Source organism: Ptychodera flava, chromosome 6, assembly GCF_041260155.1.
Source record: "Ptychodera flava strain L36383 chromosome 6, AS_Pfla_20210202, whole genome shotgun sequence".
Classification (NCBI taxonomy): Eukaryota; Metazoa; Hemichordata; class Enteropneusta; family Ptychoderidae; genus Ptychodera; species Ptychodera flava.
The window spans coordinates 23,673,215-23,691,842 of NC_091933.1; the positions used below are offsets into that span (position 1 = coordinate 23,673,215).

At 34.8% G+C, this 18,628-nt stretch overlaps 1 protein-coding gene across 3 annotated transcripts in view; it reads right to left on the reverse strand.

The window, feature by feature from the left end:
• Positions 1-18,628, reverse strand: part of LOC139135235 (amidase-like) — a 33,958-nt gene that overhangs the window by 3,597 nt on the left and 11,733 nt on the right. The window contains exons 1-9 of one of the 3 annotated variants that reach the window (XM_070702523.1): positions 16,524-16,892; positions 12,261-12,373; positions 10,578-10,688; positions 9,921-10,047; positions 7,083-7,255; positions 3,867-4,006; positions 2,277-2,477; positions 1,255-1,329; positions 276-438 (exon numbers count right to left, since the gene is read on the reverse strand). In XM_070702523.1, the coding sequence (XP_070558624.1) occupies positions 276-438; positions 1,255-1,329; positions 2,277-2,477; positions 3,867-4,006; positions 7,083-7,255; positions 9,921-10,047; positions 10,578-10,688; positions 12,261-12,315 (1,045 nt within the window). In that variant the 5' untranslated portion in view covers positions 12,316-12,373; positions 16,524-16,892. Of the gene's footprint in view, positions 1-275; positions 439-1,254; positions 1,330-2,276; positions 2,478-3,866; positions 4,007-7,082; positions 7,256-9,920; positions 10,048-10,577; positions 10,689-12,260; positions 12,374-13,249; positions 13,479-16,523; positions 16,893-18,628 lie in introns of those variants that run through there. The other 2 variants (XM_070702524.1, XM_070702522.1) reach the window with 2 other exon arrangements.

Sequence of the window (18,628 nt, forward strand, 5' to 3'; positions counted from 1 at the left end):
AAGGAATCGGCTATGCTTTCATCTTTACTGCTTTCCATGTACTTAATAACTGTCTTTTGTTGGTTCTATTAAACATGATATACTAGGACAACAAATCCAAAAGCCATACAAGTAGAAGACAGCAAGATTCCAAAATTCTGATTTTAATCAGATTGGACAAATTGTGGTGCTCTTGATAAGTTGCTGAAGGGTTACATGTTTTTTGTACAGATTCTAAGATTTGACAGGATTAAACATGACTTTTTATATTTACCAAGTGTTTGTCACATATTTACCAAGTTTATGTTCAGGGACAGAAACCTCCTCAACAGTTGCACCCAGGCTAGTCATCTGAAATGCTGCCTCCCTAACCATAGTATCTACATCCTGTTCAGAGTGTGGAAAACCAAAGCCTTCCTTCAGAATGCCTATTCTAATACCTGGTAATTTGGTTGCCAGCTAAAAATAAAACAGAAAATGACAATATGCTTATGGGTGTTAGCGTTTTAGAAAGTTGCCGTGCAGTTTTTCTAAACTAGAAATCCCTGGTTCTAGCATCAATTCTTATTGACACAAACTAGTAACTTATAGTGTTACGGTGCAACACGCCTCACAGTGAAAGTTTTATCAAGTCAATGAATTTGTCTTGAAGTTGATAAACAATTTGCATCTTTACATGGTGATGAGCAACAAGAAGAAATGGCAATAGATGTTAATGTTTGCATATTATATTATAATTAATTAACATAGTGACTGGTACCTTGCTCCATTTTGATGTCCTACAATAATGATACCATCACTTTCTACATAGCATTGCTACAATACATTAATGATACTGCTTAAGTATTGACTGCACAAACTCACTTGTGCTGATTTAATAATTACATTATCATCATATTATCAACAACTGGCAGCCGAATCAGAGATATACAAACCTTTCACAAAGAAGGTAATTAAGACAGACTATTCACAACAATATGATACCTCGATTCTTCCATTAAATATTAATTCACCAAATAACGATGGATTTGTCCTTTTAGCAATGGATTTGTCGCTTTGGGTCATTGAATCTCGACAGGTGCGGCTAGCTGGCAGGGTACGCTTACCCATTCCAGACACCTAGTACCACCACTATTTTGTGGTTCAAGATGACCCCATTGCCTTTGTCATTTTCAATATGTTCCTTGGACCTGGTAAATTTCTTAGTTACCTTGAATAACGATTATTGGACCTGAATGACAGAAAACACCAATTATTCACAAATGAAGATCTTACCACTTTTGTGTACTCAGGTACTTCAAGGTTGATTGGTTGTCGTGGATCTAAACCATTGTCATAACCAGCAATTACCTGAAACACAAGTTACAGTGATACGATACCAGATATGATCACCGTGGACTAAAGCACATACCTACAATTGAACTTTTGGTGAAAGTAGGGTCTGTTTGAACTTTCATAAACAATGCAAGGTATAATAAGATGCTGGAAACGTAAGTGACATGGTACAAGTTCAATTTATAGTTTTCTAACTACTATTTCAATGATATATATTATTCATTTTAGCTTCAGTATTATAAGACTCAAGGGCTAATTTCATGCTGATGTGTGAGGGTGTAATATACTTATCTGTCTGTCCCTAAATCTTTTGCTTCGATATCTGAAGATTGACTGATTCAATTGAAATAAAATCTAGTACACAGCTTACAAGGTATTGCTTTGAAAGGGATCTGATGTGCAAATAAACCTGTCAAGCATTCAGTTTCTGCATATATTTTGTGATATAAATATGGCCACCAGTCAGCTATATTGTTGCACACTTGTCATGTTTGATGCAATTATTTTTGGCATATACCATATTCATTAAAAGATACTTTATATTCAGAATGTTTAAAACTAATAGTACAAAGGCAATGAACAGCAAGCATTCTTGTTTGCACATCTATAGCTTGTTTAGCAATATGATCCACAACACCAACTTAGCCACTTTGTTTCTATTCTAATCTTTGGAGTCAAAACATGTGTCAATCTATTTCTCAAAAGTTTGTGTTCAGTCAGTACTGTACTATACTATGACATACACACGTCTGAAAAATTGTTTAAAATAAAATTCAATATAAGTACTAATTTGCAATACAGTGTACAAATTATCAAAATTGGAAAATAGTTCTCTGTATGAGTGACCATACAGTAATTACCCTCCTTAAATGTTTTGTTCCCATCTATGCGGGGAATAATTCCAGTGCATGGACAAACATGAGTGTAAAATTGTGATCAACAGGAGCAATGATAAAACCCACCTCAAGTAACAATGCTGCATCATAGACAGTTTTTGTGATAGGTCCTGTGTGATCAATGGTGTTGTCTACAGGAAGAATTCCAGTATAGGGCACTAACCCAAAGGTTGGCTTCAAACCTACCACACCGCACCATGCTGAAGGCATTCGTATTGAACCACCTTGATCACCTCCAATGGCCATGTCAACATCACCGCTGGCAACCTAAAGTGACAAAAAGGCAACATTTTTACCCTTAAGGTGAAGTACTACGAATTACGTCAAAATTAAGTTGTGGTGTCATTTTCTTGAAACTTTGCACAAATATTCTTGGAAGTTGCGCAAGTGCAAAAATAAAATAAAAAATGGGGGTCACCGTGCTCGTTTCCATGGAAACGGACGTTAAAATGGCATCGTTAGAAATAATAAAAATGATATAATTCACTTAAACTAAAGAAAACAATTATAAAACGCTTAGCAAATGAGTTAATGTTAATAATTACCAAGACTCAAGATCCATATCTATCGAATGTATAGTTTTCATGATGTTTGTAAAGAAATTTTAACATAAGTATCGATTACAAAATGACGATATCGAAATTATATCACTACATAATTTTCGAACTTTCTTCCTGTCGCTTTGAATGGTGTCATTTTGACCAAACTTGGCAAATAAAATCCTGACATAATACCATTTAGTTTACACTTTTAATAAAAGGGTGTCACCACGCTACTTTTTACAATATCTCCAGGTGAATGGGTAATATGCGCCATGTAAATGGGAGAGAAATGTTAATTTTTCGCTCATATTGAATAAAAACCAGCTTCCTAGGGGGTCAAAATATGACAAGGTTATAGGTCACATGTATTTCTAAGAGACTGGGTCAAAAAATTAGGTAAAAGCGCAATTTCAACAATGACAGGTGATGTTAAATACATGCTACAAAGTAACCCATTTGCGGCAGGCTGGAGTTAAATCTGCGCAGAAACGTTCTAAAGCGTGTGCGCGTCCGAATTCGTCGCCCTTTACCTTAAATGAGATCAAAGTGTACACTAGCCCTCCACATTAATAGACAGTGCACCTTACAATTAACTTTTTGAGTGCTGAAGTTTTCCCATCAAAATTTTCGTGCAATATATTACTAATGTCTATTTCTTTAATTATTTTGATAATTTTAACTAAATGGAAATCACATTTGTTTGGCTTCACAAAACTTTGGCAAATGTCTTAAAATACTTGACTGGTGAATATTTCATGAAGGCAACAAAAATTGACTTTGGTGCTCAAAGACTTGTCTTATCTGTCTTATCTCTAAAATTTTCCAACATTCATTCACAATTTCACTTCCTTTCACACTAACTTAAATTGCTATACAGATAGCCATATAGGTGTAAAACTAGACTTGCTCTTTTCAATACATATCTTATGTTAGTTACCATTATCAAAGATCCATGATAGCAAGAATTGATTGATAGATAGTCATTCAGATAGTCATTTTCAAGATAACTGAACAATTGCACTCTCTCTCTCTCTCTCTCTCTCTCTCTCTCTCTCTCTCTCTCATATATACATATGGTATTTACATGAAGTGCTCAATCAATGATGTCACCTACCAAGGCACTGCTGCCACTGCTAGATCCACCAGCGTTGTGGTCAATCCTATGTGGATTTCTGATCGCTCCTTTGACAGAGGTAAAGCTATTACCAGACAGACACATATCTTCTGCACAGGACTTACCAAGGATGCAACCACCTATCGTAGAAAGGGAAAATCTTTGAGTGTCTGAGATTTTTAAATGTCACTTTTCCACATCATTTTGTCCCTCCCTCCATCCTTAAGGTGGTTGGAAAGGCTAGAGCGTCAGTTATAAATTTCAACAAAACTATTAAAATATAAAAGTAGTCAACATTCTCTGTGGAATAAAAAAAACTAGACATTTGGGCACAAAGGCATTGCAGAGTTATAGCCTGTTAAAACTTCTGAAAAACTGACCAAAATAAGAAGAAGTTGGGGAGTCTTTAGTGTATTAACTATGGTAGAGGTCCCCTAGCTTTTAATAAAATGTTTGAAAAGGGAAAGTCATTATTTGCTGTTTTTCAGGAAAGTTTGACAAGGCGGTGCTGGCATTCAGAGTGAGTGACTGCTATTGTAAATGCATTTTTAGATTCTTCGAGTGTCAAAGAGCTGTCAAAAGTGAGATTAACCAAAAAAACTGCTCTATGACTTCAAAAGAGGGGTGCAAATATGGCTTGTTTTCAACATTTTTGACAGAATAACAGTTTTCCTACATAATTGTATACCAAATTAATCCAATTTTGAAATGAGATATGGACATGGAATTTTTACAGCCTATTAACAAGGTTACAGATAAGATATGTACGGCACAATTTTCCTGTATTTGAAGGACTTTTTGAAAAATCACATTTTGAAATTTGAAAGAATTTTTAATAATTTTTTGATATATAAACCCATTTAAAATCATAAAGACAAATTTATTTACAAATCCTGCCGTACAAATCTTACAATAAATAGTGTCAACATATTTATAACTAATTTGGTAATATTAATACTATCCAATTATTATTAAATTCAAATATGTAAAAAATATATGAAAAATTAAATTTTAATATTTACTGGTGTCATATTTCAAAATCATGGCTGCAAATATACAATTTTTATATTCTTTGGAGAAAATATTAACTAAGGGAGTTATCCTGAAAATTTGAACTAAATATCTTGATTCTAACACTTGAAACTTGACATTAACTCTGAGAAAAGAATTGGTGCAAAAATAGCCTTTCCAACCACCTTAAATTATATTGCCTCATCCCCATTTTATGATTATATGCCGGCATTCTTCCACTAATCAATGTGGAGTAAAAGGTTTCAACAAAAGTTATGAAACAGCAACCAAATATTTTTGTACACTAATTTCAACATCATATCGACAATCCAGTACAAATCTTCCCAAGAACACAAGCTAACTTTGAAGCTGTCCGACATACAGTTTTAAGGATGATGTGTTACACTAGCCCAAGTACTTTTGTAATACCTTTTTCAGAAAGATTTTACAGTAATGATAACATAATAATAATAATAATAATAATAATAATGGGTTCTTATATAGTGCACATTATCATCCACAAGTACTTGTGCTCAAGGCACTTTACAATTATTACCCCTGGTCACTGGACCTAATTTGGTACCATTCAACTCCCTAGAACAAACAAGTACAGCTAACATCCTCCATTAAAACCGAAAAAACAAATTTTAAAGCTGTCAGATGAGTAGTTTCATAATGATGTTGTGACTGAATATGAATCAACTGTTCAAATTTCATAATTCAGATTTCATAGATTTCGTAATTCGGACAAATCTATGATCTTTCAACCAGGAAACCTAAAACATAGGGCCAATGTCCCTGAAGCTTCTATAGACATGGATACAAAATTAAGTATTTCCTGATTGTATGAAATTATCTCACTAACGTCATCCAAGGCACCTGTATAGAAATATTAAAGCTGTCTGACCAGCGGTTTTGAAACCAAGCGACATAACAGTCGACAGAGCTCCACTGTATTATGTAGACAATAACTTTTGTGACACGTGTTGATGACGAAGGTGGATATCTTTGATAGCTCATTTCAGGAAAGCCTGACCAAAAATGACACCATTAGTTGCAATAATACAAAATTGAAGATTTCATCATAATGTCAATATTTTACATTAAGATAAACCCTATGAACCTGTATACCAAATATCAAAGGTGTCAGATCATTTGATTTTGAGAAACAATTTTTTTTACCAAAAATGGCAAAAATTATGCCAAAAATACAAAATTGTAGATATCATCATAATATGAATATATCATATTTTGATCATTCCTATGAACCTGTATACCAAATATCAAAGCTGACAGACAAGCGGTTTTTATGAAATAAATTTTTTACCAAAAATGACAAAAAAATTCCTTAAAAATACGAATTTGCATATTTCATCACAATTTGAACAATCTAAGTTGGGTCATCCCTAGGGACCTATATACCAAATATCAAAGCTGTCTGACCAGCGGTTATGAAGAAGTAGATTTCTTACCAAAACGCCTTTTTTTGCACTAATTTGCATATTTTCAACAATATCATAAAATAAAAAAAGATGGTTTCTCATAATCATATTATGCAGCAACCCAACTCATATCAAATCTGTAAGTACTGCAGTTCTCAAGATATTTGAGTGGACGGACATCCTCACAAATAGACATACATACATACAGAATGACGACGGACGCTGGACGGATACCCATCCCAATAGCTCCTATAGACTATAGTCTATAGTAGCTGAAAACTTATTTGCAAAAGATGTTATAAAAGATTTCAGAAATAAACTTAGATGACACTTAGAAAAAATATAAATTTGTATTAAAAACAACTACTAATAAGAACAATTGTGCATACAGACTTTCTCAGAAATAATTACACCAATTATTGAAGTCATAATTCCAAATATGATTACAGAAACTTTTTAAAACATTTAAAAGAATCTTGAATATGCAAGCCATGTCTAAAAGACTCAACTGAGTTTTAGATAACAATAAAAGTATCGCACATACTTTAACTTATCACAATTGGCTTCAGAAGTTTCTCATTAATGAACTCCACAACTCTGGTTTCTCACTTCATGTGAACTCCAGAATTCTGGTCTACCGATGTAAAGGTGGACAGCACAAATGGCAGACAGTCATGGTGACAGATTGACAATGAGTGAGAACATTAACTCACTAGTTTGCTTTCCGCACAGGGGTGTAATTGTTTAACAATTATAGACTTACCTGCATCCAGTATCCTAGTAACGATAGTTGCATCAAATTCTGGTACGTATCCCTCTAAAACATAACTACCATTCATCATAGGAACACCAGCCACTGGGACATTGTCCTTGATGGCTAAAGTCTTGCCTGCTAATTTGCCCGTATCTGCACCCTTTATGTCACATCGCCAGTACCTGAAAAGTAATGTTAAAAATGTCATTACTTTGCAGGGCATAAAATGTTTGATCATTCGAAAAATTTAATTTTTAATGACATCAATAGAAGATGAAATCAAAGTTATGGACACCATGTGCCAAAAGAAATGTATAATAAACATCATGTTGAAGCAAAAATAACAAATATACAGTTGTTCATAAAACTTTGTTTTTCTTATACACAAGCTTGATGCTTTTTATTTCGCTCATAATGTTTGAGGAAGACACAGGTGATTCAGGAATATTGTACCTGTTTAAATTCAGCGCTTTCACCTATGACATTGAGCCTGATTACCAAAATATCATTCATAAATATGCAAATGAGCTCATTACGATATGTCATTTTAATCAAACTTCAAGCATGACTAATTGCAAATGCAAAAAATGTACCTTCGAGGTTTGATCAAATATAGTGAATCAAATTTAGTGCAATCAATTTTTGTACATGGATTAATTAATAAGCAAATTACTTAATTATGATGAATCATACTCCTAAAACTTGAAGCATGACTAAATCTTTGTATAACCAATGTACAGTAGAAGCCCAATCAAAATCAGTTCATCAATTTTTAGCTCACATTTGGTATACCAATGTTAGGTTATCGTATAAGCTGAATCAGTTCATTTGCATCCCGATTTGCATGTCTGTATGTATGTATGTATGTACGTCCGTCTACATCTAAAACACCTAAACTGCAGCACCTACTTTCTTAGTATTTGGTGTACAGGTGCACCTAGGGATGGAGAAGTGAACTTTTCAAATGAACTTGTCAGTGTCAAGACTATGCAAATGAGGGGAAAAAGAAAAAACACTGCAAATTGCTAAAACTCTGTAACCGTTGGTTAGATTGGGTGAAACTTGGTGTGCAGGTTCCTTTAGGTATTCAAAATTAGGTCTATAAAATTTGGGATGAAATTTGCATGTTTCTATTTGGGGTAATTTTTTCAGTTTTAGTCAAAAATGTTCTTCTCTGAAACCACTCATCTGATTGCTTTGAAAGTTGGTATGCATGTTCCTCAGGATGACCTCAGTCAAGTTTATACAAATTGAATTGAAATTTTCATATTTTTAATTTTGGGGCAATTTTCTGATTTTTGGTTAAACAATTTTTTTATTCAAAAACTACCGATCTGAGCTTTGATATTTGGTATACAGGTTTCTCAGGTTGATCAAAATCAGTTTTATGAATATTGTGAAGATATCTTGAATCTTGTATTTTTGCTGAATTTTTTGGTTATTTTTCTCACTTTAAGTAAAATTTATTCTTTTCTGAAACCGCTAGCCCAATTGCTCTCAACTTTGGATTGGATGTTTGCAAGGGTGTTACCCTTCTAATTGTTGAAATTACGACAAAATTGGAAATGTTACTGTTTTGGGGCAATTTTGTCATTTTGGGTCAAAAAATCTTAAAAAATATTTTCTTTTTAAAGCCCCTGGACAGACAGCTCTTATATTTGGTGTACAGATGTCCAGGGATGACAATAGTTAGATATGTGGAAATTGTCCTGAAATATACAAATTTGTATTGTTAAGAGAGTTTTGTCATTTTTGGTCAAGAAAACTTGTTCTCAAAATTACTTGTCTGATAGCTTTGTAATTTGGTACAAAGTCCCAAGGGATGTTATTAGATAAATTTTCTGCTCAAAGTGTTGGGAAACCCCCAAATTTTTATATTTTAGGTAATTTTCTCAGTTTGTGACCTAAATGACCTACACCAACCCAGGATATGTTGTGTGAGAGTTGCGAAGGCTATGAACATAATTTTGTCATATTTAGTATATCAATTTGTAGTAAAATTTGATCCAGAAAACAAAGTTGAGGTAAATTTTTGCATTGCCAACCAATTTTTGCAACTTTTGCATGTAACACACACAAGAACTGATGAGAAATTTGGATCCAGGATAATTCCAGATGTCGTAATTCCCCCCCCCCCCCCCCCCAGGTGGAAGGCATTTCACATCTGTAACTGATTTAAGTGCTGTTTACATTTGAATGATATCACTCATAGCATTAATTAAAACATCCCAAGGTTGTAAATACATTTCCTGCCAGCTAGTCTTAGTAAGGGGTTGAACATTTGATATTCAGGAGGGGCTAGAAGATTGATGAGCTGGTAGCATTACTTTTTACCAGATCCCTTGTACATTTTTTCCCACTCTTTATTTTTTCCCCACTTTACCCACCTTTTCTTTTGTCAAGCTTCTCTTGCTAATTTTTTTTTGTTGACATTTGCTTTATGTATGTAGGATTTCTTGTTGACATTTGCTTTATGTACGTAGGATCTGCTTGTCCCATTGCTATAGAAGTTGATATGCATGCAGATGACCTCAAGTACCTAAGTTGCAGACCTTATTTGCTTTTGTCATTCTTGTTTTTCTGGTTTAAATATTTCTTGAATTTACCAATTCAAACCGAATGTGAGCACACTGTCCTTGACGGTATTTTTTATTTTTATCAAGATTACAGAAAGTCATTGAAGGTGCAACTAAGCTTAGGTAATAGGCATGTTATACAAGCCAAACTTTCTGCATAATGAAAATGAAGAGTGATCTATGTACCCGGTACAATAGAAGTCTGATCAATTTCAGGGCTTCAGTATTGGTATACACAGCCTAACTGTACTGTAGAAATGTCAACATTTACCAGGCATTCAGTTTGTTTTCTTCAGGTCTCGGTCTGTAGCCAGGTGTTCTTGGATACTTGACCGGAAGTAGAGGTTCCGGCAAACTGTCTATGACATCAAAAGCCTTGCATGACCATGCCATGAAGTCTGTGAAATTTAAAACAATTTAGGATGCTACAAATACTTTCTTTCAATCCATCATGAACTTACAATGTTTTGTGAAGTATGCAGTTTGTTCAAGTGATTACACTTTGTGTAATCATACATCTACAATGTATACAAGAAATTGATACTTCTTTGTTCTCCGTTCTCTGGGCTGAAGATATTTCTTACCAATCCAATGATCTGTGTAATACATATTTTCACAACATTTTAATGTCTCTATGCTATTCAAGCTCTGTACTTTGAGGTCCCTGACAAGAATATTTTGAGTCCACATTCCTTTATAAACTCGTACAGTACTATGTTTCAAAGGTAAAAATAAAGATGTTACATTCAAATTTTCAGAGAGTGCACGTCTAGTTTATGTATTTAAATACTTATCATAAATAACATTTTCTTGTAAAACGTTTTTGTTACAATGAATTTGAGACTTTTGTATATGAATTATCACATAATTTGTTAACCAAGGTTATAATCATCTCAACGAGCATAATGCGTTGGGCAGACCAAACTACCTTGATAATGTTGTAAGTCTTCTGTGGTGGGTTCCATGTTATATTTACTTGCTATTTTCATCAACTGGTTGATGGTTGGTACCCGCACAGCAGGAGCTTTGTACAACGAGTCTGAATGGTAAGCAAAGAAATAAGAATGAACTTTCATGAGAGGGGATTATGCACTTTTAAATGCTTTTCAAAATCAAAACAACAGTATTTTCAGGTTTAAATAGACCATACAGTACTAGCAACTGTAGTGTGATGTTTATTAAAACTATCTAAATTTTCTTATCTACAGCGCATGTGAAAAATTCTCTAAAAAAAATTTACCTACATGTAAATCCAAAAGTCCCCATCACAATTCAAAACCAAATTTGCCCATTATAATATCACCTTGTATAAAACATTCGAGTTTGGGGATTTACTTACAACAAAAAGAAAAAGCGTATTTTACAGATGAGCAACTGATAAAAAAGCATATGAACTTGAGGGCAGTGATCATGTGACTTATGATTACAGATGTGAGTAGGGAAGTGAGTAATGGTTGGATGAAATCATCATATTAAAAAAACCCTTATCAGAATGAACTTTTATTGATAAAACAGAATGAACAACACTGAGCATACACCTGTATTTGAACAGAATTTACAATCATGGGTTGTAATGCATTAGGTTTATTGGAGCAAGCTTACAGTTGGTTTCAACCTACTCTGAGCCAAAGGAGTCTAGCATTCTGTGTGAAAATAATTCATCATGAAATGACAGAATTGTTAGTATTTTTTATCATTATTTGGTTTAATGTCAAAAAGTGAAGGAGTCTATTTTCTGTTGTACCAAAGGACTGCTTGCTATAGGATGAATGGTGTTCAGGTACGGTGAACCAAAATAGAAAAAAGCCAAAATAAAAGTGTCACCTTTCCTTTTCAATATCTTCATCCATGGATACTTTATACATCACTGGCGAACCGTTCTCATCAACAGGGAGGTACAAAGTATGTAATTATTTGGTATTTACAGGGTTGGTTAGAATGGGCTAGTACCCCGCTAGAGATTGGAACATTTGAACCTTATAAATCCAGTGCTGGGTTATACGATTGCAAGAACAATTCACCGAGATATGACAGTCTTTGTCAATAAATGCAGTGACAATTTTTTATAAGTACTGATATTGGACAGGAGGTGTTTGGAGGGGGCTTGACCCATAGGAGCTTGTGATATATTTTACCATTACAAATTCCTAAATTAAAGAATACTCACTCACATATTACAATTTTCAAAAGACTGCATTAACATTATTGCTCCTGGCTGTCAAAATGAGGCCTATGCTCTTCAACTCCCTGAATTCTGATAGCTAGCACACACTATAACACTCATGAGAGTCTCATGGTTTAACTGGCAAATGGAAGTAACAAATTGTACATACATTCTAATTTGCTATTAATCTATAATATATACTTTAAATTACGCACCCGGAAGGGCATATGCTGAAAACTGAGACTGTACGATGCATTAGATGTGATTGGGGGCTGATATGATGTGAAATCTGTACTCTCTTACAATTAAAAACACAATAATTTTCCTGTCCCTTTTGAGTATATTCCTAAAGTAGGGTGATCTCCCTCCACCCCCCCCCCCCCGAGTAACTGGCCATTCCCTTAGACTGATAACTGCTTCCAACTTTCAAGGAAGCCATGTACTCACCAGTATCATGTGAAGAGGCATCCCGACTTTCATTGCGTGAAGAACCAGACGCCATCTTTGTCACTGTCACCTTAACCTCTAAGGAATATCAGCCACACAAAACTGGTAAAATTCTACAAATAAAATCATGCAATTATCTGAGAATAACAGTTTGATTAGATGCATGTATGAGGTCGGTGGACCTCAATGTTGTTCATATCATAGGCAGTAGAAGCAAGACTAACTTCTACCTGTAGACTGATAACAGCTTCCAACTTTAAAGATTTTTTGTGGGAAAGTTTCAGTGAAGATACTTCGTCTATTCTTTGAATCTACCTGAGCGTCACACTGCCAACAGAATGCTGGCACCATGTTCAGATGCATGTGTTTACATACCAAGGAAATTTGTAACGGTGGATGTGATTGGCAAGCATGATATGTCGCGACGTTGTTGGTGAAATGCGTAGCGCCTGCTTCATTGTCTCACACGAAAGTAGAGGGAGCTTCACGCAACAACTTATAATCCTACGTGACAAATTTGAAAGCACCTTGATATGCGTTTGAAGAGAAAATAGCATCAATAACTCCATGCTTCCATTTAATCAGCACTAAACAATCCAATGGTATCACAGGGACTTGAACTCTGGCTGAATAAACTAAGGTAAGCAAGTAATTAAAAAATAATTTGTCATCGTTTATTCTATTTTTTTTCTTGTTTGACCATTTTTTCTATTTTTTTAATTTTCCTATCTCGCAATAGATCTGTTAGTCGTTTGCTTGTGCACTTGTTTGTTTTTGTGTACTTTTTTGTTTTTGTTTATTATGGTCATTTCTTTTTTTTGACCTTTTTAATACTTTAATATTTTTCTATATTTTTATTTACTTGTTTACTGTTATTCAGTCAGAGTTCCCTGTGATAATACAGAGAACCTGAAGCAAATTGACACTAGCATTTTCGTCGATAATGTTTTTGTCAAAGATTATAAGTTTGATCCCCCAAAATAACATACATGTAAATGAGTGCATTTCACCATCAGTTCATTAAGTCTGAATGAAGTCATCCTTCATCTTCTACAAATCATATTTGAAAGCTAACAGCCTGGTGGGTTAAGAGAAAAATATTTTGTAATCAATAATGCTAACATTGGCTACAAAGTCTTGCATATAAAAATTAATTTCTTCTTCATTTGACCAGAATTAAGTCATTCTTGTGAGTCTATATGAGAAATTTGAAACTCTTCAGTCATGTGATTTCAGAAAGAGTTAACTACAAATGGGAATATTGGACCAAAAGATGTATATACACATATAAACAATTTTAAAATCATTTTGAAAAGTATGCATTAACTTATCCCTAGAAACCTACACTCTAGATAAATTTTCACAAATATACAACAAGTGATACCTCTATAAACCACAAATGGGAATATTGGCACCAACATTACACATGTGAAGTTTGATAATCGTTTGAAAACCAGATATGAACTGAAAATGCTCACGTGTTTCATTATTATTGCAGTTATGTGTAATTTGCATGAACCTCTGCCACATGTTTGCAACTTCATCGAAAGTATTATGATCAACATAATAAACAATATTCACCACCGATCAACTCTAAAAGATCATGAAGTATACAAGTATGTAATTAGCTGAAATAAAAAATATTAAAGTTTTTTGACTGCTGTCATTGTACCACCACTTTATATAGCAAGTGTAATTACCTTTAGCCAAGTCCTTCAAGCCATTATTATATGCCAAACTGTGAAAGCTCATTAGATATGCAAATTATAAATTAGTTGACATGAAAATGTGAAATGACTTTTGATATTGTTTTGACCTGGTATAATCATCAATGTACATAGCATGTTTTGCCAACTTTGATCAAGTAAATCCCTGCAGTATATATCCCTAATTAGAAAATATCATTGAAAATGCAAATTAGGAATTGACTGAAGAAAAAATGCTTAATGACTTTCAATAATGTTGTATCATAGTATCTTTAATGTATATAGCAAGTTTCATCAACTTTGGTCCAGTCAAATCAGATATATATCCCTAATTAGCAAAGTTCATTAAATATGTAAATTAGGAATTGGCTGAATTCAAAATGCTTATTGATTTTCAATAATGTTGTATCATAGTATCTCCAATACATGTACTGTAGCAAGTTTTGTCAACTTTGGTCAAGTCAGTTCAGATATATATCCCTATTTAGGAAAGTTCATTAAATATGCAAATTAGGAATTGGCTGTAGAGAAAATGCTTAATGACTTTCAATAATATTGTATTATAGTGTCTTTAATGTACATAGCAAGTTTCATCAATTTTGATCAAGTTAATTCAGATATATCCTAATTATGAAAATTCATTTAATATGCAAATTGGGAATTAGCTGAAGTAAAAATGTCTTTTGACTTTCAATAATATTATATCACAGTATCTTGATGTATACAGCAAGTTTCAACAACTACAATCTAGATATATAGATATTTATATATTTAGATATTTAGATATATATCCCTAATTAGGAAAGTTCATTAAATATGCAAATTTTGAATTGGCTGTAGTAAAACTGCTTAATGACTTTCAATAATGTTGTATCATAGTATCTTTAATGCATACAGCAAGTTTCATCTACTTTGGTCCAGCCAATTCCAATATATATCCCTAATTAGCAAAGTTCATTAAATATGCAATTAGGAATTGGCTGCAGTTAAAATGCTTAATGACTTACAATAATGTTAAATCATAGTATCTTCAATATACATACCAAGTTTGGTCAATTTTGATCAAGTCAAATCAGATATATATCCCTAATTACGAAAGTTCGTTAAATATGCAAATTAGCAACTATCTTGGCAATCATTTTTTGCTCACATGTTGACACACGTGAGCATATGTCGCAGCGATGTCTGTCTGTCTGTGTGTCTGTGTGTCTGTCTGTGTGTCTGTCTGTCTGTGTGCTCAATATCTCAAAAATGGCTCATCAGATCAGAATTAAATCTGGTATATAGATTCAGTTTGCAAATGGCAAGAGCTGATTAGTTTTTGGTGGGTGTGGCTTGCTTACTTTTTGCTCATTTGCATAATTAATGATTTTAGAAAAAGCAGATATATATTGACAACGATTGCACACAATTTGATGATATTTGCTACAAATGTTGATCACACAAAGATATATCATCTGTGAAATATATTAAGGGGTGACATAAAAGATAATGGATAATTTGCATATTTAACGATCTTTCATAATTAGGGATATATATCTGATTTGACTTGATCAAAATTGACAAAACTTGGTATGTATATTGAAGACACTATAATTTAACATTATTGAAAGTAATTAAGCATTCTTACTTCATCAAACTCTTAATTTGCATATTTAATGAACTTTTGGAATTAGGGATATTTATTTGAATTGACTTGACCAAAATTGATGAAAGTTGCTATGTACATTAAAGATACTATGATATAACATTGTTGAAATTCATTAAGCATTTTTACTTCAGCCAAATACTTATTTGCATATTTAATAAACTTTCCTAATTAGATACATAAATCTGAATGGACTTGACCAAAATTGATGAAACTTGCAATATACATTCAAGATACTATGATATAACATTGTTGAAAGTCATTAAAGAGGAAAGTCCCCTACAAAAGGGGGATTATGGTAAGACTATGCAGATGTGAAAAAGCCACGCTACGGGTAAGACGCACTCGATTTGCTCCGAGATTTCCAGAAATTCGACGTGTGAACGGCGTTAATTTCCGTCCAATCTCATACATGACACCTGTGAATGTATAGCGACTGCCTTTATGTCGAAAAAACGTTGAAAAACACTGTTATTTAATACAGAGAACGCATATTTTCACAAAGCGTGGGTCCAGAATGTCCATTTGACCTCTGTTCTAAATGTTAATGTATGCTGCCAATCATGATTACTCAAATTCAAATTGCGGCCTAGGCGATCTTGATCCCTGCCGAGCACAACAAACAAAGCGTACTGACTTATCACTAAAATCACCGTTATGTACGTACCTAAACACACGCATACACAACCACATACAACGTAAACGATACGACACATGTAATGAACACGCAAGAAACGGCATTTTCTTTTTGGAGTGATTGGTGGTCTTGAAAAAAAACGTTTTGTATGTGTTCCTGTAAAAAGTTATGAACATTGAGAGTCTTCACACGTCGTTTTGAAGGCAATCACAATTTCATTTTTTCCTTCAGGCATCGAAACTGAATCTTTTGCTCACATTTTGAAGAAGTACCTTTAGCATTGTGACAAGTTTGGTCATGTTTATATCAGTTGATTCAATTCCGTTGAGCTGAGTGGAATTGAAATTTCAGTGTCGATTACATCGTTGCCACTATTGCGTTGTAGATCGATCATCCATGATCATCCATACTCGAGTACTCATCGACGACGACCACGGCCCTGCACAGCTGTCCTGGGGGACTCATCAGCGTCATTTACTTTCTTTACCAATGTATTTCAAAATACTTGGCTGACCATTGTCACAGATTACTAGTAGTTTCCTTTTGTTGAAGATTCTGGCTTACATATCGGAACAGCAAGCAGCGTATATATAGTATGCAAATATCACAGTCGCTCGAGAGTTATTCAGCTCTGGGACTAGTCGCCCTATGGCCCATAGACGAGTATACAGAAGCGAGAAATTTCTCGCTTCTGTATACTCGTCTATGGGCCATGGGGCGACTAGTCCCAGAGCTGAATAACTCTCGAGCGACTGTGGCAAATATGCAGGCTCATCTATGGAACTACGGCAACTTTTCCACAACGTCTCAGTCACATGTCATTTGCATATTACGAACGGTCGTCGATGTTTTCCGAGGTTACCTATCCGAGGTAACACGGATATGCAATCTGCGCTCACTATACTTCGGCTCATGCATACCAAACTCTAAACTGGGGGTCGTAACGTTTTAAATCAGTTTTACTCAAAATTTCTTCACCCTTTCCTCTGATTTGTTCGAAATGCCAAAATTACACGGAAAATAAGCTTACGAATGGGTGAGAAGTTTGTTTTTCAAATTCACAAGTTTTTTTTCCCGTTGCAAGCTGCGTGTAACCCGGCCGTGCAAAGTACCGGTGACGGCTATTATCTACATCACTGCCAACCAAAAAAGCCATAAAGCTACAAACAGTAGAAGGTTCTAACTAACGATTGCTTACGATCACAATCTACTACCGTCCTTAGAGACTATCATCTATTTGCTAGACTTTCCCCTTATTTTTTATATGTCTAGTTTGCGCGCTTGTACCGAACACGAGATGTTCAGGGCTAGATTTAAACTCAATACAGTGCCCGAGGAAATTCTCTCCTGAACTAAGTCAAGACCTTCGTTTTCTATCTTCCTTCCGAAACTCGTAATACTCTAGCTGGGGTCCATAGCTGTGGTGTTTTCGGACGGGATTCCTGCCTTTTACGGACTGGTTTTGACTTTTTACGATTTTAACCCCGTGTGGTGGCGGGGTTAAAATCGTAAAAAGTCAAAACCAGTCCGTAAACGGCAGGAATCCCGTCCGAAAACACCACAGCTATGGACCCACAGCTAGTAATACTCTGTCCATTTCAACTACTGGCTTCAATCACAGCGCCTTCACATTCGAATCACCCGCTGCTGTTGTGAGAAAGTATCCGTTCCGTGTTGATGAAAGCCGGGGTTGAAACCAGGGGGTTGAAAACCGGGTCCCATTTGAAATCGCAACGGAATATGCACACATCTACATAGACGCAAAAAGGTTAGCAGAAATTCAGAGATGTATTGAAAGCCATACATCGTTGCTGTTTATTGAGCAAATTGTATGATGGAAATTCGTCTCCGAACTCGGCGATACATGAGCGGCCATTCTGTTTCATAACTTCCTATACATGTATTTCTATTGCATACCACAGCGGTCATCGCATCGCTGTCTATCGAACCGCAAAACGACTGTGATTTGAATTCAGTAAATTTTGATTGGATTCGAACTCACAACGTACGGCATACAGTCACCTTAGTAGCGAAGAAATCACAGTCAAGGAAGGTCTCAGGCTGTCGACCAGACCACAGCCCTCGACCAGTAGGCCTACTCCACCCTAGTTATAATGTAGTCGCGAATTGTGTGAACCCTACACACTTCCGTAATATTCAGGCAGAGGTGATAATCGGTAGTTCCTGGTGTAAAAGATAGTTTATGTTTCTCTGATAAGCCAACGACTAAGCAAGTGTTTAACCATCCCGCCCAGTGTTTGCCATCAACCGACGTCACTACGACGTTGCCTATTGAGCGCCCACGGCGCTGGACTTTCCTCTTTAAGCAGTTTTACTTCAGCCAAATACTTATTTGCATATTTAATAAACTTTCCTA